General features: G+C 38.5%; 1 protein-coding gene across 6 annotated transcripts in view; it reads right to left on the bottom strand.

Annotated features, from left to right (window-relative positions):
- Positions 1-7848: 7848 nt before the first annotated feature.
- Positions 7849-26616, bottom strand: part of LOC122673380 (solute carrier family 22 member 10-like) — a 35688-nt gene continuing 16920 nt past the window's right edge. For 2 of the 6 annotated variants that reach the window (XM_043871122.1, XM_043871113.1), the window contains 6 exons: positions 17341-17464; positions 16744-16859; positions 13624-13838; positions 11979-12087; positions 11299-11502; positions 7849-9786 (listed from right to left, as the gene is read on the bottom strand). In XM_043871122.1, coding sequence (XP_043727057.1) covers positions 9726-9786; positions 11299-11502; positions 11979-12087; positions 13624-13838; positions 16744-16859; positions 17341-17464 — 829 coding nt within the window. In that variant the 3' untranslated portion in view covers positions 7849-9725. Of the gene's footprint in view, positions 9787-11298; positions 11503-11978; positions 12088-13623; positions 13839-16743; positions 16860-17340; positions 17465-26616 lie in introns of those variants that run through there. The other 4 variants (XM_043871131.1, XM_043871155.1, XM_043871139.1 and 1 more) reach the window with 4 other exon arrangements.

The raw sequence follows: 26616 nt of genomic DNA on the forward strand, positions 1-26616 counted from the left end.
GAGTATCTTTCCATGTGTTTGTTAGCCATCTGTATGTCTTCTTTGGAGAAATGCCTGTTTAGGTCTTTTTCCCACTCTTTTATTGGGTTGTTTGCTTTTCTGGTATTCAGTTGTATGAGCTGCTTGCAATATTTTGAAAATTAATCATTTGTCAGTTGATTCATGGGCTATTATTTTCTCCCATTCTGATGATTGTCTTTTCACCTTGCCTATAGTTTCCTTTGCTGTGCAAAAGCTTTTAAGTTTAATCAGGTCCCACTTGTTTACTTTTGTTTTTATTTCCATTACTCTAGAAGGTGGGTCATAGAGGATCTTGCTTTGATTTATGTCATCGAGTGTTCTGCTTATGTTTTCCTCTAAGAGTTTTATAGTTTCTGGTCTTACATTTAGGTCTTTAATCCATTTTGAGTTTATCATTGTGTATGGTATTAGGAAGTATTCTAATTTCATTCTTTTGCACGTAGCTGTCCAGTTTTCCCAGTATCACTTATTGAAGAGGCTGTCTTTGCCCCATTGTATATTCTTGCCTTCTTTTTAAAAAAATAAGTTACCCAAAGGTGCATGGGTTTATTTCCGGGCTTTCTATCTTGTTCCATTGGTCTAGATTTCTGTTTTTGTGCCAGGAACAAGACAAGTGTGTCCACTCACACCACTATTATTCAACATAGTTTTGGAAGTCCTAGCTACAGCAATCAGAGAAAAAGAAAAAGAAAGAAAAGTAATCCAGATTGGAAAAGAAGAAATAAACCTCTCACTGCTTGCAGATGACATGATACTTTACATAAAAAACCCTACAGATACTATCAGAAAATTGCTAGAGCTAATCAGTGAGTGTGGCAAAGTCGCAGGATACAAAATCAATATCCAGAAATCACTTGCATTCCTATATACTAACAATGAAAAATCAAAAAGATAAATCAAGGAATCAATCCCATTCACCATTGCAACAAAAAGAATAAAATATCTAGGAATAAACCTACCTAAGGAGATGAAAGAACTGTATACATAAAATTATAAGACACTGATTAAAGAAATCAAAGATGACATAAACAGATGGAGAGCTATTCCATGTTCCTGGGAAGGAAGAACCAATATCGTGAAAATGACTATACTACCAAATGCAATCTACAGATTCAATGTGATCCCTATCAAATTACCAATGGCATTTTTCACAGAACTAGAACAAAAAAAATGTCACAATTCATATGGAAATGGAGAAGACACCAAACTGCCAAAGCAGTCTTGAGAAAGAAGGGTGGAGCTGGAGGAATCAACCTTCCTGACTTCAGATTATACTACAAAGCTACAGTCATCAAGATAGTATGGTAGTGGCACAATTACTACATTTTGGTAACTGACATTCTGCATCAATTTAAATCACACCAGGACTTCACAATAACTTTAAATTCTTCCAAATAAAGATACAGGAGAAAAGTAGTGATAGATAAGCTATGTAAGGGTTTATTTTCTCAGGTTTATTTATTTATTTAACAGATTATATTAAGGATCTTTTATGTGGGGATGCTCAGAATCCTGATGATCATTTTCTCATTATGAACTTGGCCTCTTTATCTCTAGTAATGGTCCTCAATTTCAACTGTGTATTTTCTTATATTAATATAACCATTCCAGATTTCTTACAATTTACATGCTATAACATTCATAAACATTTTTAATTGATGTGTTTTAGGAAATTATTATAGATTCACATGCAACTGCAGGAAATAATATGAGAAACTGCATGCACTTCACCCAGCTTCCCCCATTTATAATACTTGTAAAATTATAGTATAATGTTACTATTAGTTTTTTGAGAGTGATACAATATACTGATCTTATCCAGATTTCCCAATCAGTTTTACCTGTATTTGTGTGTGGTGTGTCACACTTAGTACCATATAGATTTATCAGCTGTGTAGCTTCCTGTGCCCATCACCACAGTCAAAATACTAAAGAATTCCTAACTGAAGTATTCTTCTTGTTGTACTGATATAAATATACCATCTGCCCTTGCTCTTATTATTCCCTTTCCAATTTTGGCAAGTATTAGTCAATTTTCCATTTTTTAAACTCTGTCGCTTACAGCTGTTTTATTTTTTTTTTCCATTTATTTTTATTAGTTGGAGGCTAGTTACTTTACAGTATTGAGGTGAGGGATCAAGATGGTGTGTAAGAGGACATGAATCTCACCTACCTCCATAATAATATAAAAAATAAAAAGAACTTCTCAGACAAGCAAGAGCTAAAAGAATTCAACAATACTAAGCCTAAATTAAATGAAATGCTGAAGGGTCTTCTCTAAATAGAGAAGAAGCAAGAATATAAAGAAAAGAGAGAAGCAAAATAGGAAAGACAAATATATAGAAATGATTGAAGATTAATAAAATAAGCCAGTATGTAGATTTAAAGAGATATAAACTTATAAAGACAATTGTAAACACAATACACAGTAAAAAGGATAAGCGTGAAGATATAAATAAGACATCAAAAAATGTAGGGGGAAGTACAAAAATGTAGATCTTTTAGAATGTTAACTTAAATGAATCTAGGTTACAGAAAGAAAATATAGTGATGAACTTTATGAACTTCTTGGTAACCACAAATCAAAAATAAACAACAGATCCACAAAAACTAGAAAGAGAGAAAGCATACTAAAAAAGAAAATCATCAAACTATAAAAGGAAAAACAAAAAGAAGAAATGAAAAGGAAGAACTACAAAAACAATCAGAAAACAAAAATTAAGATGGTCATAAGTACATGCTATCAATAATTACTTAAAATGTCAACATACTAAATAGTCAGATCAAAAGTCAAAGTGGCAAAGCTGGTGCACTGGGACAACTCAGAGGGATGGGATGGGGAGGGAGGTGGGAAGGGGGTTCTGAATGGGGGAACACATGTACATCTGTGGCTGATTCATGTCAATGTATGGCAAAAACCTCCACAATATTGTAAAGTAATTAGCCTCCAATTAAAATAAATAAATTAATCTTTAAAAAAAGTCAGAGTGGTTAATTGGATTAAAAAAAATAAGAACCTGCAGTATGCTGTCCACCAGAGATTCACATCAAGACAGAAGACACAGACTGAAGGTGTGGAAAAAGATATCTCATTCAAATGGAAACAAGAGATCAGGAGTAGCAATCATGCCAGACAAAACAGACTGTAAAACAAAGAGATAAAGAAAGACAGAGAAGGGCATAAATAATAAAGAGATCAGTACAAGAAGAGGGTATTACATTCATTAAAATACACGCACCCAGAGGGAGGTGGGAGGGGGTTTCAGGATGGGGAACACACATAAATACATGGCTGATTCATATCAATGTATGGCAAAAACCACTACAATATGGTAAAGCAATTAACCTCCAACTAATATAAATAAATGAAAAAATAAAATAAAAGGAAAAAAGAATACACTAAAAAAAATAAAGTTATTATAAAATAAAATAAAATACATACAGTAGAGAACATGGCCTCAGGGAATGGGGGTGGTGCTTATAGCAGAACAGAAGCAAATATAAAATAAAATAAAATATACACACCCAATATAGGAGCACTTACATATATAAATACTAATAGACATAAAGGGAGAAAGTGACAATAATACAGAAATTGTGGGATACTGTAAACCCCTCTGACATCAGTGGAGAGAATATTCAGAAAGAAAAGCAATAAAGCAAAAGAGGTCCTAAATGACACAATGTTGGACTTACTTGATATCTAATGGATGCTACATCCAAAACAAAAACAAACAAATGAAACAAAATACACATTCTTTAAATTGTGCATAGAACGTTCTCCAGAACAGACTACATACTAGGTAACCAAATGAGTGTCAACAAATTTAAGAAGATAGAAATTATATCAAGCATATTTTCTGACCACGATGTTATGAAGCTAGAAATCAATTTCAGAAAAGAAAAAAACAGAAATGAATGAATACGTGAAGACTATACAACATACTACTAAAAACCCAATGAGTTAATGATCAAATCAAAGAGGAGACCCAATGAGCTAATGATGCAAAAAAGCCAATTCTAAGATGGAAGTTTGGAGCTGTACATACCTTCACCGAGGAACAAGAAAAATCTTAGATAAAAGACCTAATGTACTATCTAAAATAATCACAAAAAAGAAGCCCAAAGTCAGCAGAAGAAGGAAATAATAAAGATCAGTGAGGAGATAAATAAATGAGAGCTTTAAAAATCAGTGGTAAAGATCAAAGGAACCAAGAGCTAATATTTTGAAAAGATAAACAAAATTGATAAACCTCTAGACTCAGAGGTTTGACAAACTTTCAGACTCACCAAAAGTAAATGACAGAGGTCTCAAATAAGCAAAATGAGAAAGGAGAGAAATAATAATAACCGATGCCATAGAAATACAGACGGAAAAAAAAAAACCCAACCAGAATTGAATACTATGAACAAATACATGCCAACAAATTGGACAACTTAGAAAAAATAAACAAAGTTCTAGAAACATACTGCCTGCCAAAAATAAGTCAAGATGAAACAGACAATTTGAACAGACCAATCACTATGTGTGAAGTAGGGTCTGTATTTTTTTTTTTTAATCCCTGACAAAAAAGGTCCAGGACTGAACAGCTTCACTGAGGAATTCTACCAAACATATAAAGAAGAAATTAAACCTTTTTTCCTCAAAACTTTACCAGAAAATGAAGATGAAGTAACACTCCCAACTTCATTCTACAAGACTGCTCTTATTACCCTGATACCAAAAGCAGACAACACAAGAGACGAAAGAAAATCGCATGCTCACATCTTTGATGAATATAGATGCAACAATCCTCAACAAAAAATATTACCAAGCTAAATCCAACAGTATATAAAAAGGATCATTTACCATGATCAAATTGGATTTATTTCAGGGTCACAAGAAAGACCAAAAAAAAATCACATAATTACCTCAATGGACCAAGAAGACACATTTGACAAAATTCAACATTCATTCATTATAAAAACTTTCATCAAAGTAGTTATAGCAGGAACATAACTCAACATAATACAGGCTTCTTAACAAAACCACCTACGGCCAATGTAACACTCAAAGGTAAAATGTTGAAAGACTTCTGGTAAATTCAGGAACAAGAAAAGGATGCCTGCTTTCACCACTTCTATTTAATAAAATACTGAAAGTCCTGTGTGTAGCAGTCAGACAAGGAAAAGAACTAAAATGTATCCAAATGAGAAGGGAAGAGATAAAACTATCACTATTTGTAGATGACATGATACTCTACAGAAAATCCTAAAGTCACCACCAACAAACTGTTAGAGGTAATGAATGAAGTTAGCAAGGCTATAGGACACAAGATTAATACAGAGACCTATTGCATTTCTATGCACTTATAATGGAATATCTGAAAGAAAAGATAAAAAAAAAAAAACTATCGTGTTAAAAATTGTATCGAGATGTAAATAAAATGAAAAGTGGAAGTGTTAGTCACTCAGTCACCTCCGATCCTTTGCCACCCCATGGACTGTAGCCTGCCAGGCTCCTCTGTCCATGGGATTCTCCAGGTAAGAGTACTGGAGTGGATTGCCATGCCCTCCTCTAGGGGATCTTCCCAACCCAGGGATCAAATCCAGCTCTCATACATGGCAGGCTGATTCTTTATCCAGTGAGTCATCTGGGAAGCCTATTCTATGTGTGAAAGTCACTCAGTCCTGTCCAACACTTTGCCACCCCATGGAATAGTCTATGGAATTCTCCAGGCCAGAATATTGGAGTGGGTAGCCATTCCCTTCTATAGGGCATCTTCCCAACCCAGGGATTGAACCAAGGTTTCCTGCATTGCAGGTGAATTCTTTACCAGCTGAGCTGCCAGGGAAGCCCAAGAATGCTGAAGTGGGTAGCCTATTTCTTCCCCAGCAGATCTTCCCGACCCAGGAATCAAACCGGGGTCTCCTGCATTGCAGGTGGATTCTCTGCCTGCTGAGCTACCAGGGAAGCCCCATTCTATGTGTTTCTATAGCTTATTTCTTTTCACTATTGAATACATGAACTGTATATACATTGTTAGTTTAACTGGTGAAACCCAACAAGATTGTTTCAAGTTTTTATTTGTCTGTTTGTTCTTTATTGAAATATGATGGACATAAAAGATTGTATAAGGTTAAGATAAGGGGCTTCCCAGGTGGTGCTAGTGGTAAAGAACCCCCGGCCACTGCAGGAGATGGAGGAGATGCAGATTTGGTCCCTAGGATGGAAAGATCCCCTAGAGAAGGGCAAGACAACCCACTCCAGTATTCTTGGTTGGGAAATCCCATGGACAGAGAAGCCTGGCGGGCTATATTCCATGTGGTCGCAAAAATCAGACATGACTGAAGTGACTTAGCTCATACACAAAAGATATACAGTGGGGGCTTCCCTGGTGGCTTAGCGGTAAAGAATCTGCTGCCAATGCAGGAGACCGGTGGGTTCGATCCCTGGGTAGGGAAGACCCTCTGGCGAAGAAAATGGCAACCAACTCCAGTATTCTTGCCTGGGAAATCCATGACAGAGTGGCCTGGTGGGCTATAGTCCATGAGGTTGCAAAGAGTTGGACATGACTGAGCAACTAAACAACAACAAGATAAACAGCAGTGCTGATTTGATACATTTAAATACTTCAGTATGATTATTATCATAGTGTTAACTACAAGCTAACACTCTAATCATGCCACAAAATTGTCATTTCTTTTTTGTGTGGAGAATAATTAAGATCCAGACTAACAACTTTTGAAATTTGCAATATAGTATTGTTGACTATGGACTTTCCTGGTAGCTCAGATGGGAAAGAATCTGCCTGCAATGCGGGAGACCCAGGATTGATCCCTGGTTTGGGAAGATCACGTGGAGAAGGAAATGGCAACCCACTCCAGCGTTCTTGCCAGGAGACTTCCATAGACAGAGGAGCCTGGCAAGCTACAGTCCATGGGATTGCAAAGTGCCAGACACGACTGAGCAACTAACACACACACACATACACACATACACACACACACACACATACACACACCTATGTTGTTGACTATAATCACAAATTATGCATTACATCTTATCTACTAGTTGCAAATTTGTACCATTAAACATTTCCCCAATTCCCCAATCTCCCAGCTCCTGATAACCACCATCCTACTTATACCATCTTACACAAATTTGACTTTTTTACATTTGACGTCTAGCTTATTTACAGTATCTATTATTCTCTGTCTGATTTATCTTACTTAGCACAGTGCTGTCAAGGTCTATTCATGTTTTCACAAATAACACTTCTATTTTTCTCATGACTGAATAATATCCCATTGTTTAAACTTAATCATTCACTTTCAGATGGACACTTATGTTGCTTCTTGGTTATTGTAAAAAATAATCATGGGACTGTAAATATCTTTTCATTTTCCTGTTTTCATTCCTTTTGCATATAAAATAAGAAATAGGATTGCTGGATTATATGCTATTTAAAAAAATTTTTGTGGAATTTTTACGCTGTTTTCCATAGTGACTGCACCAATTCATATTATCACCAAGTATTGCCTTTACTCCACATATTAACGTCCCTGGTGGCTCAGTGGTAAAGAATCCGCCTGCAATGCAGGAGAGGGAGGCTTGATCCTTAGGTCAAGAAGATCCCCTGGAGAAGGAAATGGCAACCCACTCCAGTATTCTTGCCTGGAAAATTCCAAGGACAGAGGATCCTGGCAAGATGTAGCCCATGGCATCACAAAAGTGTCGGACAAGACTCAGCAACTAAATAACAACCATAACCACATACTCACCAACACTTATTATCTCTTGTCTTCTTGATGCTAGCTGTCAATGAAAAATTAATCAATAGTCAATCCAAAGGAGAAATAGAGAATTTTATTTGAACCAGGCTGAGGATTGTAATCCAGGAGACAGCCTTTCAGAAAACTCTGAGGACTGTTCTATTTGTTAGAAGTTGAAGACACAGTCATACATATTTTTGAGACAAAGACACTTTCGTCACAAATGACACACTGGCATTTTGCATCAAGTTCACCAAAGACACATAGTCCAGGTCTGCGCACACCAAGCAAGCAGCAGGTCGCCATTACTTGTTACAGTTGAGCCAACAGTCTCATCCTTTAGGAGCTCTGATTAACGTATAATGCAGATACACATTGCACATGAAGGAGGGATCGGTATGAGCAGGGAATATGTCATACTTAAAGTTTCTTGTCCTGCCTTAAAGTACAAATTTTATTCCATCATAGCCATTCTAAGAGGTGTGAGGCGATTCTCCATTGTAGTTTTGATTTTCCTTTCCATGATGATCAGTGATGTTGAGCAACTGTCCAAAATCTGATGCCCATTTGTATGTCTTCTTCAGGAAAATGTCTATTAGGGTTCTTTGTCTATTTTTAAATTGGGTTACTTGGTATTTTGTTATTGAATTGTAAGAGTTACTTATAAATTTTGGATATTAACCCTTTTTCAGATATCTAACTTGAAGGTATTTTCAAATCCATACTATGTAATACTTTACGGCAATAAAAAGGAATGAAATACCGATACAAACAAAAACAGGTATAAATTTCAAGTACAATATACCAAGCAAATGTCAATACAAAAAAAAGCATAAATCTGTAATAAACTTATGTGATGTTCTAGGAGAAACATAGTTAACACCTAGTGAAATACATAGTGGAAGAAGATTGAAGGCTAAGGGGCAATTCTGACTGAGGAATGAGCACAAAAGTAATTTCTGGGTGATGGAATTAATCTCCCTGTTGATCGGATTGCGTTTGATCCTGGTATATGAATTTATGCAAATACACTGAATTTTGGCCGTGGGAGTTGTACTTTTTACCCTGTGTAAATTATACCAAAAATAAGGGAACCATAGACAACAGCAAGATAAGACAGCACCAAGCAGAGCTCACACGGGGTCGCAGAGTCAGACACAACTTAGCGAACAAATAACAATAACAACACGCCCTCTCAGCCCCTTGCCCTCCGGGCTTGTGATTGGAGTGGCAGCTCTGAAGATCTCTGAATTGACTTCACGGTCATTCTTCCATGACCTTGAAGAATAGCTTTGCTTCTGTTGAGATGGCTGATCCATAACAATTTCCTTATCAAGCAGTCACTTGGTCATCCCCTTATAGTATTTTAAATTATGTATGCTTACTTTTTAAAAACATGAACATAAAAAATCACAAAGAAAAAGTAATCACTTGAAATTTGACCACTTAAAGTTCACCATTGTTACCATTTCAATGAATGTATTTCCAAAAAGAACATAATTTTCTATTTGCCAGTGATTTATGACATCAAAAGTATCATGCACTAAGTTTACAGATATATTGGTGTCTGCTTCTGGATTTCTTTTGATGTCCAGTTGCTTATGCTATAATGCTCTGACTTTTGAAAATTTATTTAGAGTTCATCACATGGTGCTCCTTACATTAACCTGCCATGGTATTCCTCTGTTTCTGAATCATCTTGTCTATTAATAATTTATTGATAAATTTGAAACTTTTTTGACTCCTTCCCCCCAAAATGGGATTGTTCATGGAATTACATATTCTCATTTATTATATGTTTAATTACCAATTAATGCAATAATAGTAAATGAGATATATTTCTCAAGTGTATTTTCTTGCCATTTTGTAGATATAAAGGAGAGATCTACTCCTGGAGACATTTTTTCTTCATGTTTTTTTCTTCCTCACCAGCAAGGCCATGAAGAGCCTTAAAATTTTGTCACTTTTATGTAAGAATCTTTTTCATTTATTTTTCTTGAGAATCTTTGCCTGAAAAACCAAAGGAGAAACAACAAATTAACCAACTGATCAGAAAATAAGAATAGACATTATGAAAGAGAAAAAATAAGTTTGGATGCTCTCCTTGTACAAGTGCAAACTGATCCCTAAGCATCAGCTCCTTTCATTGTTGCTGTTGAGTCACTAAGTTGCAGATTCCTTACTGCTGAATCAGGGTGTCTCAGTGGTGACTCAGTGGTAAAGAACTCTCCTGCCAATGCAAGAGACACGGGTTTGATCCCAGGGTCAGAAGGATCCCCTGGAGAAGGGAATGGCAGTCCACTCCAATACTCTTGCCTGAGAAGTTCCATGAACAGAGGAGCCTTGTGGGCTACAGTCCATGGGGTCTCAAAAGAATCAAACATGACTTGGTGACTGAATGACACCAACTGTGCAGGCACAAAGAAGCACTTGAAAGTGCTGCTCACATTTGGTCTTTTTGGATTCTCACCTTGTCATTTGGATCTCTGGCCAATGACACCTCTGATAAGTCAAGAACTGGGTTAAAAATCTAAAGGAATTCCCGACTTGTTATAGGTTCAATTGTGTACCTTCCAAAGTATATATATTGAAGTCTTAACCATCTACCTCAGAATATGCAATTATCATATTTGAGAACAGGGTTGTTGCTGATTAATTAAGATGAGATCAAACTGGAGTAGAAAGAGCCCCTTATCCAGTATGATGATGTTCTTATAAAAAGGGGGAACTTGAGACATAGAGACATGCCAGGGGGATGTGATGTGAAGATTGGAGCTATTTTCCACTAGCCAAGGAACTACCAGAATCCAGGAGAGACCTGGAACAGACCCTTCTCTAGAGCCTTCAGAGGATGTAGAGTCCTGCCAACAACTTGAGCTCAGACTTTCAGCCACCTGAAATTTGAGACAGTAAATTTATTTTGCTTAAGTCACTCAGTTTGTCAGATTCTACTGTAGAAGCCCTATGAAACTGACACAATGTTATAGTTTTAAAATGCCCTTTTCAGTTTCTTATTATCCTCAATCTTTGCATAATTTGTGGCAGCAAAACTGACTGAATCTTATAGCCACATGCAAACAAATAACTTTTTTTTTTACTACCTTTCCACAGAAAGTCCTTAACTAAATGTGATTTTCCTAACAATGCTCCTTCACTGGTCATCCCATTTCTTTCCCCTCTATCCCAAGCTCTTATGGATCTGAGGATCATGATCCCAATATGAATGTGTGTTTTTCATGAGGACAGGTAGTACGTAAAATCATAACAGAGCTAATTACCGTCACGTCAGCACTAAAACTACCATTGAGAACAGGGCAGAGGGGATCTCTGCAGTCCAGACTAGAATTCACAATGGATGGAAATGACCTTGCCTGTCATGAAGATAATGGCCCAAGATGGGAGTATCCCAGGCAAGGATCTGCCTCCCGAGTGATCTGAGGGACTCATGTGGTGTGTTGCCTTTCTCACCCACAGATCCAAAGCACGCAGTCCCTCCCAGGGGATGGTAGAAGGTTTACTCACTTATTTTCCACATCTTGGATGGTGTCAGGAATGGGCAGAGTTTTGGTTTCAGGTAGGAGAAGAATGAGAAGGCCAGCAACGATGGGAAAGGCTCCATAGAAGATCCAGGGCAGGGTGGGTAGATACACCACTAGGGTCATCAAGAGGGGAGCCAGGGTTGCCCCACACCTACTAACTAGCATATCTAATCCTACAGCTTTTGCCCTGAAGGAGTAAATGACATGATGTAGCAATTCAGTAAATGCCTGCACATAAAATTTGTGAGATATTATTCTGACTGGGTTATGAAATGCAACAAAACACAATTACTATATTCATAGTCATGAGCTTGATGATAAACCCTTGTTATTGAGATTTGCTCCCTGGTTTTCTAGCTGTCTTTGTCAAAGTGTATTGATACATTTTCATCATTTTGTATGGAATGTTACACATTGCCCCTATAATAATAAGAGATCCAAAAGATTAATGAGAAGATACATTGAATTACTGCTAAGAACAATACACAGAGCAAAGTCAGGTTTTTCAATTAACTTTGGCTATAGTTGCTATTGATATATTATTACTATTACAAATGATTAATTTATAAATTAAAGATCTTATTGTGTTCATTCCTGAAATAAGCATCAGTTAGACTGGAAAGTCATACTTTGGATCCTGGCAGAGCATCCATAAACTCTTACCTGAGGAGAGTGGGGATGAGTTCAGCAGAGTGGACAGAAAGAGCAGACCCAGACGCAGCAACACAGCCAATTCCCACACTTGCCAAGGCCACACGCAGGGTCTGCATTTCTGGAGACAGGAAGACCAGCAACACTAAGAAATCTGGGCTGGAGGAATTGGCATCCACCAAATTTACTCAGGAAAAAAAGAAAACTATGGCTTATTGATAAGTTTGAAATATACCATAGAATATATATATCTATATATGTTGATAAACTGAGAAATGTAAAATCATCAATATATGTGGTAAAATTACACAAAACTATCCAGATTAACTGCAACAAATCCATCTGCATACCTGAGATTTGCAAGGAAAAAAAAAAAAGGAAAGAGTGTAGCAGAAATTTGCTTTCACTAATTTGGTCCAGTATTTGCAATATCCTTATTGTTGAAGTTAAGACTGTGACATGGATGATTACTGAGTCTAATGTTTAGCTCCAATCTTGAGAAGTTTACAGTTAAAGTGCAGGTTTTAAAGTGACCAGTCATCCTGGTTTTTCTGGGAATTTGAAGATTTTGATAATGTGAGGTTTTCATTGATAAAATCAGAAAAGTCCCAGGTAAACCCAAATAAGTCAATCAACCTAGTGTAGATACAGCATTGCCTTGGGGTAAGTATGACACCAGAGAGTAACAAGACAGTACTGCTCTACTAGTGGACAGACTGAGGAGAAGCTAGATCTACATCAATGTTAGACATGAAGAACCTAAAATCGAAGCCTCTAGTTGGGAAAAATTGTCAAAATTAGGGAACAATTAAGAAAATTTAGGGGAATCAGTTTTCTGCACAGGATAAAAAGAAATGTAATTATAACTGGATAATATTGGAAAGAACTCCTTGGTAAAGCAGTATTATTAATGCATTATTGATGATCTTCTGAGGAGCAATAAAAATACCTATCTGTAATGCTGTGAGTCACATTTGTGCATTGGAGACAGTGAAGCAAATCGCCTACTAAGTTTCTCCGAATTATTACATATCATTATTCTATTAACTTATAAAGTAATCTGATAGGGAATGGACAAGGATTTTTCTCAGCTTCAATTCTTGTTTCTACTTCACCCTCTTTCCCTACTTGAAAAAGAGGATTCTTTTTTCATTTCCTGGGAGACTCTCTTCAGCAAGAACTATAGTCATAGTGACTCAAGCTCACAGTCATATGCGGATACATAGAAATGGGGAAGTAGACCAGTCATCAAAGATGGTAATGAAGAGCCCAAACAGAGGGCGTGGCCATAGTATGCTCTCATGTGGGATATAACTGCAAGGCCTCATCCCTCTCTACTTGTTATTTAATGTGTGAATGGGAAAACCACAAGTGAATGATTGCTGTCCTAGAGAGACTACCTGGAATGAATGGGACCATTTTCCAGACGTTTCCACTATGTGATGAAAGTAAATATATGTTTGAGCTGCCCGTTACTGACCTTTAGCTCTTTTCTCAAAAACTTATTAGCAGAGTTTTTCATCAGTTTGATTTGGGGGAATACTTAACCTTTCATTAGGACCTCTTTTTACTCCTGGCTTCAGACAAGTATGACCAAACAAACCTTGAAGAATGAGAAAAAGACCCTTCCTTTTCCCAAAGTCCAGTCTTCTCTCACCTTGGGGCACAAATGTGTTGACCAAAATGGAAATCCCCACCATGAACGTGAGAAACATCTGGGTTGGTCGACGGCCCATGTGATTCAGGGGTAAAACAGCAAGACTTCGGACTGAGACAGTGAGAACTCCAAAGATTACCTGGAACAGGAAAATATTGCTCCCAAAGTGCTGTAAATTCATAAAGATGCCAAAATAGGGTATTGTGGTTGCAAATCTGTAGTGAAAAAAAAAAAAGAAAGAAAGACATAAGCCATAAGACTTACAGCAAAGGTACTATAATTGGTGATTATATTCACCCAGGCAGCCAATGATCAACGTTAAACAATAAAGGCCCTATCTGACTTGTGTAATTCTTCATTTTAAGGTGAAAAGTCACCATATAAATTACATGGCTGTATATGAAAATAACACTTTTTCTGACATTCTTTTGTCTGATTTATTAAACACAAATATGACAGCAACAGGAAACATAATGTGACTCAGTCTCCAAACAGGATGGTATATAATATTTGACAATAGAAGCATTAATAGTAAAACTTAGAAATGAGGGAAATAATTTTTTTTTGAGGGTTGTCTATATTCTGTGAGTCCTCCCTCTCCTCGCCCAATCCCAATACTGCAAAGAATTTCTATTTTCTCAACTAGTGGTTGAAACTGGAAAATACTGTCTGTGTCCCCTTGACTTGACAGCATAGTGTCCTGGGGATTAACACAGTTCTATGAAACTTAAAGTTCATCCTGATTTTTTAGGGCTAAGAGACAGTGTAAGAATACAGGAAAGCAAACATACACCAACAGTAACATCAGAAATGGAATCAAAGTATCTCACTTCAGATTTTACCCAGAAAACATTTAAAGGAAAGAAGCCCACTTTAATTATCTACTATACCTAGAGAGAGCTAGACTTAGTACAACTGCTGCTGCTGCTAAGCCAGTTCAACTGTGTCCAACTCTGTGCGATCCCACAGACGGCAGCCCACCAGGCTCCCCTGTCCCTGGGATTCTCCAGGCAAAAACACTGGAGTGGGTTGCCATTTCCTTCTCCAATGCATGAAAGTGAAAAGTGAAAGTGATGTCGCTCAGTCATGTCCAACTCTTAGTGACCCCATGGACCACAGCCTACCAGACTCCTCCATCTATGGGATTTTCCAGGCAAGAGTGGGTTGCCATTTCCAGGCAACTGGAGTGGGTTGCCATTGCCTTCTCCTAGACTTAGACACTAAAATAGAAGAAACATCACAGATCACAGTATTCCAAGAAAGGTGTCTGATGACTGTCATCTTTACTTTTTCCTTCCACTCTGATTTTCTAGGATTTAGAAACACAAGTCTATGTCCTAGTGAATATGGAAAAGTAGAAAATGCATGTGTTGTGAACTTAGTTGCTCAGTCATGTCAGACTCTGTGTGACCCCATGGACTGTAGCCCACCAGGCTCCTCTGTCATGGGGATTCTCCAGGCAAGAACACTGGAGAGGGTTGCCATGCCCTATTCCAGGGGATCTTCCCAACCCAGGTCTCCCATATTGCAGGCAGATTCTTTACCATCTGAGCCACCAGGGAAGCCCCCCAAAAACGGGAGGCACTAATTTCCATGTGAGTATTATTTGGTGTGTTTTCCTCATCTTCTATCTCCCATTTAGTGCCTCAGTGCTTCTTCATTATGAAAAAGCATAATGAAGTTAAATGCAGAAATGGTCTGCTAGGATATGCCTGGGAAGAGATCAATTATGAAATGCAATAGTCACTTACCTAAGCTTGTCAGTGAGTCTTTGTTGTCCTGTATGCTTCTTGTGCATGAGCATTCAGTATTCAAAAATTAAGAATTAAATTTAAAATTTCTCCTCCTGACTCTACCAAAGTAAGTACTTATATCCCCTCAAGAGACAATGACCAAGATCTCCTTACAGAAGCCCTTGTGCTAACACACAAATAAAATGTATCCAAATTGGAAACCAATAAAAGTCCACCAACATTGAAGTACATAAAGAAATTGTAGTGTATTCATCTAATGAAAACTGAAGCACTAGGGAGGAGAACCACCCAATGTTACATGCAGCAGAATGGGTGAATCTTCAGGAATGAGCATGAGAAAAGGGGGCCTGTCACAGAATCCTCGCATCATTTACATTATGTGAAGGTCAGGATCAGGCAAGACTCTTCTGCAATGAAAGAGATCAGAGCAGTTGGACAGGTGAGGGCCGTGAGGAGAGAACAAGAATGAGGCAGTGGCGGAGGTGGTGGTGTTTATTATTGTACTGGATAAGTGAGGGGAATCCTGGGGTATCAGGATTTTCCTGCTTTGATCTGGAGGTTGCTACATTTTTACATATTGAAATATTCATTGATCTGTAGATATTCATAATATCTTCAGGTATCTATTGGCAAAAATTGCTTCAATTAAAATTTAAAGAAAAAATAAGCCCCCAAATCTACACTGTGACAGAAATTCTCAATGTAAACCTTCACTGAAGAGACTTACAGAATGATATAACCAACTCTACTTCATATGCTAATTTCCGTGGCAGTATTATTTGGTGTGTTTTCCTCATCTTTTATCTTCAAATCAGTGCCTCCCTCTTACAACACTGTTGTAATTAATGAAATAGCTTCATGTCCCCACTCTTTGAATGTTGCTATGTAAAGCTATGTTTTATCCAGTAGTCGTGTATGGATGTGAGAGTTGGATCATAAAGAAGACTGACTGCCAAAGAATTGATGCTTTCAAACTGTGGTGCTGGAGAAGACTTTTGAGAGTTCCTTGGATAGCAAGGAGATCAAATCAGTTGATAATAAAGGAAGTCAGTCCCAAATATTCACTGGAAGGACTACTGCTGAAGCTGAAGCTCCAATATTTTGGCCAGCTGATGTGAAGAGCCAGCTTGTTTGAAAAGACTCCGATGTTTGTTGGAAAAGATTGAAAGCAAAAGGACAAGGAGGGTGCAGAGGATGAGATGGTTAGATAACATCACCGACTCAGTGGACATGAGTTTAAGCAAACTCCAGGAGATAGTGGAGGACAGAGGAACCTGGCATGCTATAGTCCCTGGGGTCACAAAGAGTTGGACACGACTTAGCAACTGAACAATAGCAACAACCACATGCATTCTGTAAAGCTCACCTCACAAAGTAGAGAATACAGATGTTTTTACGCAGGTTGGGTGTGCGGAACAAGTCAAACACAGTAGGTTTGGTCTGTGCTGCCTCCAGCTCCTCCTGCATGGTCGCTTTCAAGCCCTTCAACAACAACAAATACATATCACTTGCTGACATAGTGCCAGGTATTGTGATGAACACTGGCACCCAATAGGATAGGAGAGATACATTCTCTTTCTTTGTCGTACAACAGATGACACATGCAATCACATATGTGAACGTGATATGAAGGAGGATCTAGGGAGTTAAGGGTGACTCCAGGAAATTACACAGCAACAAAGATTTTTTAAAATGAGGCCATGGCAGAGGGAAGTGGGCAGGGTATCCATGAGAGCACGTAGGCTGCATGTTCAAATCAGGAGATGAACTAAAAGAAGAAGTCTTGTCCAGTGTTCAAAGCTCCTTTTATAAGAAATGGGCATGAAAGACCAGGAAATTGAGCTTGCATTCTCAATTAGATGGCCTTGTTAGAAAAGCAGTTTGTCTATCTCAATAAGGAGGAGGCAGGTATTAGTTCACAACTTCCTTCCAACCCAGTAACCACCTTGCCTTTCCAGCTTACCTCCATACTCAGGATTTCTTCAGCGTTCTTTATTCCATTTCTGTGTGCAACTTTTTTAAGTTCCTTTAAGCCCTCATCTGGTTTATTGGTGACAATCAGCCACCGTGAAGATTCCACCAGCCACCTGATGAAAGAAGAGCAGACAGGTATAGTCAACCCTTCTTTGCTTATTTGCTATATGATTATTGACAACATGTTTTATGTCTCCCACCTACTATCCACAACATCAACTAGATGTTCATGTTGTGTTAAACTAATTCTGGGAAAATATGAGTGATACTCCATGCCAGGATGACAGACTTGGAGACAAATTGCCTTTATGCTTATTCAGCAGGAGTTTTTCCTAGAAGTTGATGAAAGTTAAACTAGAGAGTGCCTCACATACATAATTCCCTCTCAAAGCCTGACATAGGATCTAGCAACTTTGTGCACATAATGTGTATTCTTTAAAAAAAAATGCCCCAGGCTTCCCTAGTATCTCAGTGGTAAATAATCCACCTGCCAATGCAGGAGACCTGGGTTTAATCCCTGTTCTGGGAAGATCCTACATGCCAGGGAGCAACTAAGCCCATGCACCAAAACTATTGAGCTTTTGCTCTAGACCCTAGAAACCACAACTGCTTAGCCCATGTGCCACAACTACTGAAGTCTGTGTGCTCCAGATCGCCTGCTCCACAACAAGAGAAACCACCTCAGTGAGAACCCATGCCCTACAATGAAGAGTAGCCCCTGCTGGCCGCAACTAGAGAAAAGCCCACATAGCAATGAGGAGGCAGCATAACAAAAATAAATAAACAAATAAGTTAAAAAAAAGAAGAAGCCCCAGTTATGTATGGTAGAGGTCAAAAAATATTTTAAACACATGTACACCCATGGCTGATTCATGTGAATGTATGGCAAAAACCACGACAATATTGTAAAGTAATTAGCCTCCAATTAAAATAAATAAAATAAAATAACTACCTCCTCCAAAAAAATAAATAAATACTTCTGCCACTACCAACAGTGTTGATATCTAACTACACATGTGAGTCACGTATTACATGTGCCTCAATTTTCTCATCAGTAAAATGGGAACCGGAGGCCCAGCTTCCTTTTATGGTTTTTAAGAGGATAGAATGACTGAGCATGTGATTCTGACATGGATTACACTGTCCCCCTCTCTCTGAACTCATCTCACTGTTAAATCTATAGTCATCTTTCTGTGATCTATTAAATCTGATTCTTCCTAGAATGGTTTTAAGTGTAGGAATGAATTTGTCCATTTAAAAACTGTTTGTTGGGGCTTTCCAAGATGGTAGGGGAGTGGGTGGATATGGAGTGCATCTCTCTTCACGGATGCATCAGGAATACCTCTGCAGATGCAAAAGTTCTCACAGAACACTGGCTGAACACTACTAGCAGGAGACCTTAGTCACCAGAAAGGACCATACGGAGCCACACATAACTGGTTAAGATGAAAGAAAGAAGGGAGAAGGAGAAGGAGAGCAAGGAGGACCAGATCTACACCCCATGGTGGGGTAGTGGAAAGAGAGATTCCCACATCCAGGGAAATCAGTTGGGACAGAAGGGAAGAACTTGAGGCTATCAGAAAAGGATGAACCAGCTGATCTGTGACAGTCTGGATAGAGTTAGAACCACACAGACAATCTGTGCCACAGTCCTACATACCCTAGACTGGAAGGCACGTCCATGGGTATGCAGGGAGTCTGAGAGCTGGAGCCTAGGGATTGGAGAGCAAACCCAGTCAAGGACTGCTATTGGCTAGGGGAGATGTCTTAAGGGAATAGAAGGGAGAAAATCCACAACAGGGAATGCCTTTGGAGGAAAATTGGACTGCCGTGGAAGCAGGGTGCTACTGCTGAGTCAAATGCACGGAGTAGAGTCACCACTGGAGCGTCTCTCTCCCCACACACCAGCCTGGGCTACCTAGCAATAGAGAAGAACCAGCCATGGCTGCCCATTGCCTGCCTGCCTCTGGAGGTTAGGGAAAGCAACCAATAGAGTCTTATCTCTTGCATCCATGGCCGCTGGCTTCCCTGTACCCCGGGCACCACCAGCCTCCCTCAACTCAAGCAGCTATGGCACCTCCATGCCTAGTCCCCACTGCAGCAGACCTGAGTCCTCCAGGGCAACCTTAGGAGCAGACTTCTGTGAGTGGACCACATGCAGAGTTGGTGATAAAACCACAAGTGAGCACCAGGGGCAGGGCAATTAAGGAAGAGGATCAAAAACTTTTTCACCAGCTGCTCAAGCTGCAGATTAAATACCCAACATCAACTAAAGACTCTGCATCTATGGAATATATGAGAGTATAAGGAATGCTCCCACAAAAGAAAATGCTCTAGCTCTGGCAGCTGTGGATACTGATGGCAAGCATACATGGGAGGAGGGCCAAATTAGAGTCTCAGCTGTCCTCACAGGGTCCACAGCAAGTCTAGAGATTAGCCCTCCCAGCATTGGGGGGGTCTTTTGGGAAAGCGGTGGTGGGCTATGCCTCATGGTGGGGCAAAGGACACCAATGGCTGAGACCCTAGGAAAACATTTATTATTGTTTTTGTGTTTTGATTTGTTCCATTATCACTGGGTCAGGAAGATCTCCTGGAGAAGGAAATGGCAACCCACTCCAATATTCTTGCCTGGAAAATCCCATGGACAGAGGAGCCTGGTAGGCTACAGTCCACGGGGTCACAAAGAGTCAGACACGACTGAGCAACTTCACTTTCACTTTCACTTTGGCTATTTTTGAAATTTCTTTGTTCTCTGCTGTAGTGGTTGCTGTCTTTATTATTATTATTTATTTTTTTGGATTCTTTTTTAACCATACTTTTAATTTTTAAAATCTATCTCTACTTTTACTTTGGGTTTTTGTTTTTTGTCACTTTTTTCTCCTTTTATTTATTTATTTTTTTCCATTTATTTTTATTAGTTGGAGGCTAATTACTTTACAATATTGTAGTGGTTTTTGTCATACATTGACATGAATCAGCCATGGATTTACTTTGGTTTTCTGTTCTGTCTTGGGGGGTTGGTTCTTTTCATTTTGTGGGGATTTCTTTTTATTTTTTAAATATATATATATACATACATATATATCTTTTATATACTTCTATATTAACTTTGCTTTTCTGTTGTTCTTTTTTTAAAATCATTTTTCCATGCTTGTTTTGTTTTCTTTGCTTTATTCCTCAGCTGGCGCTCTGCTTTGGTTTTATTTTCTGTTCTGTATTTTTGTTAGTTTTGTTTTTAATTAGTTGATCTCATTTCGGGTTTCCCTTGTTTGTCTGGTTGCTCTCTTGTACTTTGCTTTCTTGGTTTTGTTTTGGTTTCTGGTGTGTGTGTGTGTGTGCGTGTGCATGCATGTGTGTGCATGTGCTGATGCACGTGCATGCACATGCTTATATTTCCTCTGCTCTCGTTTCTGCTTTTTAGATTTTGCTTTAATATTTTTCAGGGTTTCTTTTTTGTGCATCGTGGTTTTTTTTTTTTTTTTCTTTTTTTCTTTTTTATCTTTTATTACCATGATGAATGGCTTGTGGGGTATTGATTCCCTGACTGGAAGTCTGGCCTGAGCCTCTAGGGTGGAAGCACCGAGTCCAGGACACTGAACAAAGGATTCCTTGCCCCAGGGACTATTAATCAGTGAGAACTCCCATAAAGGCCTCTATCCAAATCCAAGACCTAGTTCCACCCAACTGCCTGTAGTACCTAGCGCTGCATGCCTCATGCCAAACAGCAAGCAAGATAGGAACACAAACCAAGTCATCAGCAGACAAGCTACCTAAAGTCATACTAAGCCCACAGACACCCCAAAACACACCACTTTACACAACCCTCCCATCAGAGGGAAAAGATTCAGCTCCACCCATCAGAATGCAGACACTTGTCCCTCTCTACACAAGGCACTAGACCAACCTCACCCACTTAGGGGAAAGACCAGAAGCAAGAAGAATTATAACCCTGCAGCCTGGGGAAAGGAAAACTTAAACACAGAAAGTCAGACAAAATAAAAAAGACAGAGAAATATTGTGCAGATGAAGGAGAAGGTAAAAACCCACAAGACCAAATAAACAAACAGGAAATAGAAAATCTACAAGAAAAAGAATTCAGAGTAAGCCTAAGGATACTGGAGTGGGTAGCCTGTCTCTTCTCCAGGGGAACTTCCCAACCCAAGAATTGAACCAGGGTCTCCTGCATTGCAGGCAGATTCTTTACCAGCTGAGCTACCAGGGAAGCCCAGTGATAGTAAAGATGATACAAAATCTCAGAAATGGAATGGAGCAAATGCAAGAAACACTTAGTAAGGACCTAGAAGAAATAAAGAATTAAAAAAAAAAACAGTGATGAACAACACAAAAACTGAATTTAAAATACTCTAGAAGGAATTAACAGCAGAATAACCGAATCAGAAGAATGAATAAGTGAGCTGGAAGATAGTTTGCTGGAAATAACTGAAGCAGACTAGAATAAAAAAGAGAGTTAAAATAATTGAGGACAATCTCAGACACCTCTCAGACAATATTAAATGCACACATTCAAATTATAGGGATCCCAGAAAAGAAAAAAAAAGAGAAAGAGAAAGGGGTAAGAAAATATTTGAAGAGATTATAGTTGAAAACTACCCTAACGAGAAAGGAAATAGCCAATCAAGTCCAAGAAGCACAGAGAATCTGATACAGGATAAACTCAGTGGAGAAACATGACAGACACATATTAATCAAATTTGAAAAAAATTAAACACACAGAAAAATATTAAAAGCAGCAAGGGTAAAGCAACAAATACTATACAAAGGAATCCCCGTAAGGTTAAATCTGATCTTTTTGCAGAAACTCTGCAGGCCAGAATATAATTAAAGTAATGAAAGGAAAAAAAAAACTACAACCAAAAATACTCTACCCAGCAAGGATCTCATTCAAATTCAATGGAGAAAACAAAAATTTTACAGACACGCAAAAGTTAAGAGAATTCAGCAACACCAAACCAGCTTTACAACATATGATAAAGGAACTCCTCTAGGCAGGAAATCTAAGAGAAGGAAAAGACCTACAAAAACATACCCAAAACAATTAAGAAAATGGTAATAAGGATATAAATATTAATAATTACCTTAAATGTACTTAGATTAAAAGCTCCAACCAAAAAATACAGATTGACTGAATGAATAAAAAAACAAGACCCATATATAAGCTATCTACAAGAGACCTACTTTAGACCTAGAGACGTGTATAGCCTGAAAGTGAGGGGATGGAAAAAGATAATGCAAACAAAAATCACAGGGAAGCTGGAGTAGCAATACTCATAACAGACAAAATAGACTTTAGAATAAGGACTGTTATAAGAGGCAAGGAAGGACAGTACATAATGACCAAGGGATCAATCCAAGAAGATATAAGAATTGTAAATATTTATGCACCCAACAAAGGAGCACCTCAATATATAAAGTAAATGCTAACAGCCATGAAAGGGGAAATCAACAATAACACAATAACAGTGGGGGATTTTAACACCCTACTTACACCAATGAACAAATTACACAGAAAAAAAATTTATAAGAAAATGCAAGCCTTAGGTGACATATGAGAACAAATGACTTAATTGATATTTACATGATATTCCATCCAAAATCAGCAGAATACACTTTCTTCTTAATAGCATATGGCTCTCCAGGATAGATCAGATCTTGGGTCACAAACCAAGCTTCCATAAATTTAAGAAAATTGAAATCATATCAAGCATGTTTTCTGACCACAATGCTGAGATTAGATATCAATTACAGGGAAAAACTGCAAAAAACACAAACACATGGAAACTAAGCAATACGCTTCTAAACAACCAAAAGATCACTAAAGGAACCAAAGAGAAAATAAAAAATACCTGGAAACAAATGACAGCAAAAACACAGTGATCCAAAACCTATTGGGCCACCCAAAACCTATTGGGTGGTTTTGTTCAGTTGCTCAGTCATGTCTGACTCTTTGCAACCCCATGGACTGCAGCATGCCAGGCTTCCCTGTCCTTCTCTGTCTCCCAGAGCTTGCTCAAACTCATGTCCATTAAGTCAGTGATGCTATCCAATCATCTCATCTTCTGTCTTCCACTTTCAATCTTTCCCGGCATCAGGGCCTTTTCTAATGAGTCAACTCTTTGTATCAGGTTGCCAAAGTATTAGAGCTTCAGCGTCAGCATCACTCCTTCCACTGGATATTCAGCACTGATTTCCTTTAGGATTGACTGGTTTGATCTCCTTGCAGTCCAAGGGACTCTCAAGAGTCTTCTCCAGCACCACAATTTAAAGGCATCAATTCTTTGGTGCGCAGCCTTTTATGGTCCAACTCTCACACCTATACATGACTGCTGGAAAAACCATAGCTTTGATTAGATGGACCTTTGTCGGTAAAGTGCTATCTCTGCTTTTTAATACACTGTCCAGGTTTGTCATAGCTTTTCTTCCAAGGAGCAAGCCTCTTTTAATTTTATGGCTGCAGTCACCATCCACAGTGATTTTGGAGCCCAAGAAAGTAAAGTTTGTCACTGTTTCCATTTTTTCCCCATCTATTTGCCATGAAGTGATGGGATCAGATGCCATGATCTTAGTTTTTGTATGTTGAGGTACTATGTTTCTTTGGGGGTGGGGTGGAAGGATGTTTAATACTGTTGAGAGTTTTTAGGGAGGGTTCCAGATGGAAAAACAAGCACCATTTCAGCAATGTCAAATTAAGGGCCAAGTCTAGCAATTCTCAAATTATAGTGAGCAGACATTTCATAATGCAAGCTTGTTAAAAATGCAGATTTCTGGGCTCATCGCTCTTAATCTAACTTGTCAGCTATAGTGTAGGCCCTAAGAATGTTGAGTTTTAAACCAGCTTTTAACTCTTCCCTTTCAAGAGGTTCTTTAGTTCCTCTTCACTTTCTGCCATTAGAGTGGTGTCTTCTGAATATCTAAGGTACTTGATATTTCTCCTGGCAATCTTGATTCTAGCTTGAGCTTCATCCAGTCCAGCATTTTGAATGATGTCCTCTGCATATAAGTAAAATAAGTAGTGTGACAATATATAGTCTTGATGTATTCCTTTCACAATTTGGAACCAGTCTGGTCTGGTCCTAACTGTTGCTTCTTGACCTTCAAACAGGTTTCTCAGGAGGTAGTAAGGTGGTCTTTAAGAATTTTCCGCAGTATGTTGTGATCCACACAGTCAAAGGGTTTAGCCTCTGAAGTCAATGAAGTAGATGCTTTTCTGGAATTCTATTGCTTTTTCTATGATCCAATGGATGTTTTCAATTTGATCTCTGGTTCCTCTGCCTTTTCTAAATCCAACTTGAACATCTGGAAGTTCTTGGTTCATGTACTGCTGTAGCCTAACTTGGAGAATTTTGAGCATTACTTTGCTACTGTGTGAGATGAGTGCAATTGTGCAGTAGTTTGAACATTCTTTGGCATTGCCTTTCTTTGGGATTGGAATGAAAGCTGATCTTTTCCAGTCCTGTGGCCACTGCAGAGTTTTCCAAACTTGCTAGCATATTGAGTGCAACACATTCACAGCATCATCTTTTAGGATTTGAAACAGCTCAACTGGAATTCCATCACCCCCACTAACTTTGTTCATAGTCATGCTTTGTAAGGCCTGCTTGACTTTGGGCTCCAGGATGTCTGACTGGACAGACACTCATTCCAGCAGGTGGGTGATCACACCCTCATGGTTATCTGGGTCAATAAGATCTTTTTTGTATAGTTCTTCTGTGTATTCTTGCTACCTCCTTTTAATATCTTCTGCTTCTTTTAGGTCCATACTCTTTCTGTCCTTTTTTGTGCTCATCTTTCCATGAAATGTTCCCCTGATGTCTCTAATTTTCTTGAAGTGTCTCTAGTTTTTCCCATTCTATTGTTTTCCTCTATTTCTTTGCACTGATCACTTAGAAAGGCTTTCTCACCTCTCCTTGCTATTCTTTGGTACTCTGCATTCAGATGGATATATCTTTCCTTTTCTCCTTTGCCTTTGCTTCTCTTCTTTTCTCAGTTATTTGTAAGGCCTCCTCAGATAACCATTTTGCATTATTGCATTTCTTTTTCTTGGGGATGATTTTGATCATTGCCTCCCTACAGTGTTACAAACCTCCATCCATAGATCTTCTGGAACTCTGTCTATCAGATCTAATCCCTGTAATCTATTTGTCACTTCCACTGTATAATTGAAAGGGATTTGATTTAGTTCATACATAAATGGCCTAGGGGTTTTCCCTACTTTCTTCTATTTAAGTCTGAATTTTGCAATAAGTTCATGATCTGAGTCACAGTCAGCTCCCAGTCTTGTTTTTGCTGATTGTATAGAGCTTCTCCATCTTTGCCTGCAAAGAATATAATCAATCTGATTTTGGTATTAACCATTGTGATGTCCATGTGTAGAGTCATCTCTTGTGTTGTTGGAAGAGGGTGTTTGCTATGACCAGTTCATTCTCTTGGCCAAACTCTGTTAGCCTTTGCCCTGCTTCATTTTGTACTCCAAGGCCAAACTTACATGTTACTCCAGGTATCTCTTAACTTCCTATTTTTGCATTCTAGTCCCCTATGATGAAAAGGAAATCTTTTTTGGTATTAGTTCTGGAAGGTCTTGTAGCTCTTCATAGAATTGTTCAACCTCAGCTTCTTCAGCACTAGTGGTTGAGACATAGACTTGGATTACTGTGATATTGAATGGTTTGCCTTAGAAACGAACAGAGATCATTCTGTCATTTTTGAGATTGCACCCAAGTACTGCATTTTGGACTCTTTCGTTGACTATGAGGGTTACTCCATTTTTTCTAAGGAATTATTGCCCACAGTAGGAGATATAATGGTCATCTGAGTTAAATTTGCCCATTCTGGTCCATTTTGGTTCACTGATTCCTAAAATTTTGATGTTCACTCTTGCCGTCTCCTGTTTAACCACTTCCAATTTACCTTGACTCATGGACCTAGCATTCCAGGTTCCTATGCAATATTGTTCTTTATAACATAAGACTTTACTTTCACCACCAGACACATCCACAACCAGGCACTGTTTCCACTTTGGCTCAACCTCTTCATTCCTTCTGGAGCTATTTCTCCACTCTTCTCCAGCAGCATATTGTTCACCTACCGAGTTGGGGAGTTCAACTTTCAGTGTTGTATCTTTTGCCTTTTCATGCTGTTCATGGGGTTCTCAAGGCAAGAATGCTGAAGTGCTTTGCCACTCCCTTCTCAGTGGACCACATTTTGTCAGAACTCTCCACCATGACTTGCCCACCGTAAGCGACCCTAC

This window comes from Cervus elaphus, chromosome 2 (genome assembly GCF_910594005.1).
Source record: "Cervus elaphus chromosome 2, mCerEla1.1, whole genome shotgun sequence".
Taxonomy (NCBI): domain Eukaryota; kingdom Metazoa; phylum Chordata; class Mammalia; order Artiodactyla; family Cervidae; genus Cervus; species Cervus elaphus.